Source organism: Cynoglossus semilaevis, chromosome 6 (genome assembly GCF_000523025.1).
Source record: "Cynoglossus semilaevis isolate Cse_v1.0 chromosome 6, Cse_v1.0, whole genome shotgun sequence".
Lineage (NCBI taxonomy): Eukaryota > Metazoa > Chordata > Actinopteri > Pleuronectiformes > Cynoglossidae > Cynoglossus > Cynoglossus semilaevis.
In genome coordinates this window covers 4,264,682-4,266,094 of record NC_024312.1, presented here as the reverse complement: position 1 = coordinate 4,266,094, position 1,413 = coordinate 4,264,682, and the positions used below count along the sequence as shown (strand labels likewise).

At 45.4% G+C, this 1,413-nt stretch overlaps 1 protein-coding gene across 1 annotated transcript in view; it reads left to right on the top strand.

Annotated features, from left to right (window-relative positions):
- The first annotated feature begins 414 nt into the window (after positions 1 to 414).
- The window catches only part of LOC103379676 (sodium-dependent neutral amino acid transporter B(0)AT2-like), a 4,911-nt gene continuing 3,912 nt past the window's right edge, over positions 415 to 1,413 (top strand). Inside the window, exon 1 of the mRNA XM_008311302.3 lies at positions 415 to 684. Coding sequence (XP_008309524.2) covers positions 577 to 684 — 108 coding nt within the window. The 5' untranslated portion in view covers positions 415 to 576. The remainder of the gene's footprint in view (positions 685 to 1,413) is intronic.

The window sequence follows — 1,413 nt, the reverse complement described above, 5'->3', positions numbered from 1 at the left end:
GTCAGGCTTTCATTACGGCTCCCAGCCTCAAACCACCATCTTGTCTAAAGAGGAAGGAGCCGGGGGGTAAAAAAAAAACTACACAGATCCCAACCTCTAATTAACACAGTAATGATCCACTGCACCACAGCCCGTTCATCTAAACTAAATATAAAGGTCTGTCTGCAGCAGGTCCAGACCCAGAGCCAGATATTAAAACAACAGAGGAAGTGATGTCATCACGCTCCTCGCTGCTGCCATCTTTAACTCAACAGATGCTCGGATTTAAACAGAAAACACTTCACAGTTTTGACTTCACGTCTTCAAACCTGTGTCTTTGAGATTCATCCTTCAATTTAAGAAACTATTTGGCATTAAAATCTAAAAGCATCAGACTTTAGAGAAAGAAAGGAAAAAAAGTCTTTGCAAGGTTTAAAAATCAAGCATTTAACTGTAGAAACTCTGTAAAACACAAAATGAAGCCCAAGAACTATTTTTTGTTGCAGTTCATATTATGGCCTGTAGGGTAAAAAGACAACATTTCTGTGGTTCTTGGAGTCACGTGTCAAACCGTGTTGATGTGTTTTCTCTCAGGTGATGTACTTCAGCTCCCTGTTCCCCTACCTGGTGCTGATCTGCTTCTTGATCCGGTCTCTGCTCCTGAAAGGCTCCGTCGACGGGATCCGACACATGTTCACACCTAAGGTACAGTAACACACACGTCAGAGACGACGGAAACTGTCGCTCAGTCACAGTTTTTATCACCTTCACATTTTTACACCATGGAAACATTTTAGTCAGAGATTTCTTTTTTTTTTTTTTTTTTGGAAATATGCATGAACCTAAAAACATGTCTGCACTGCCATTGGCTGAATCCTCAGCTGCGACAGGCCAATGACACCTGGAGCTGATAGTCGTGTTGCCGTGGCAACCTGGAGTTACTGAGGGAATTTTGCAAGAAATCTGAGGATGTTCCTCACAGTGTGTGCTCTCCTCAGCTGACACTGCACACATCCAGACACCACGCTGTGTCTGTTTTTTCTGTGCCCTTGTCGGTGGCTGTGGCCGTGTCTGTGTCTGTGTCCGTGGCTGTGTCTGTGGCCCTGTCTGTGTCTGTGTCCTCACTGGACTCCACTCTGCTGCAGTGGTTCTGGTTCTGCAGCCTGGACCGCTGTCAACACATTCAAAGAAAATACTACAAAACTCCACCAAACACAAGTGAAAACTCAAGAAAATATTCAGATTTAAATGAAGTTTTTCCTGCTGTACCTTCTTGCCCCTGATGCCACACCTCCGTGCCCCGTAAAGGGGCTGCTACAGAAAAATAGTGTTTCTGTTCAAAAATCCATAAGGGTTAAAATGTCTTTGTTTGTGTCGCCCTGTCTGGAAACCCCCCCCCCCCCCCCCCCCCCCCCCCGCTACTAGACCGCCCAC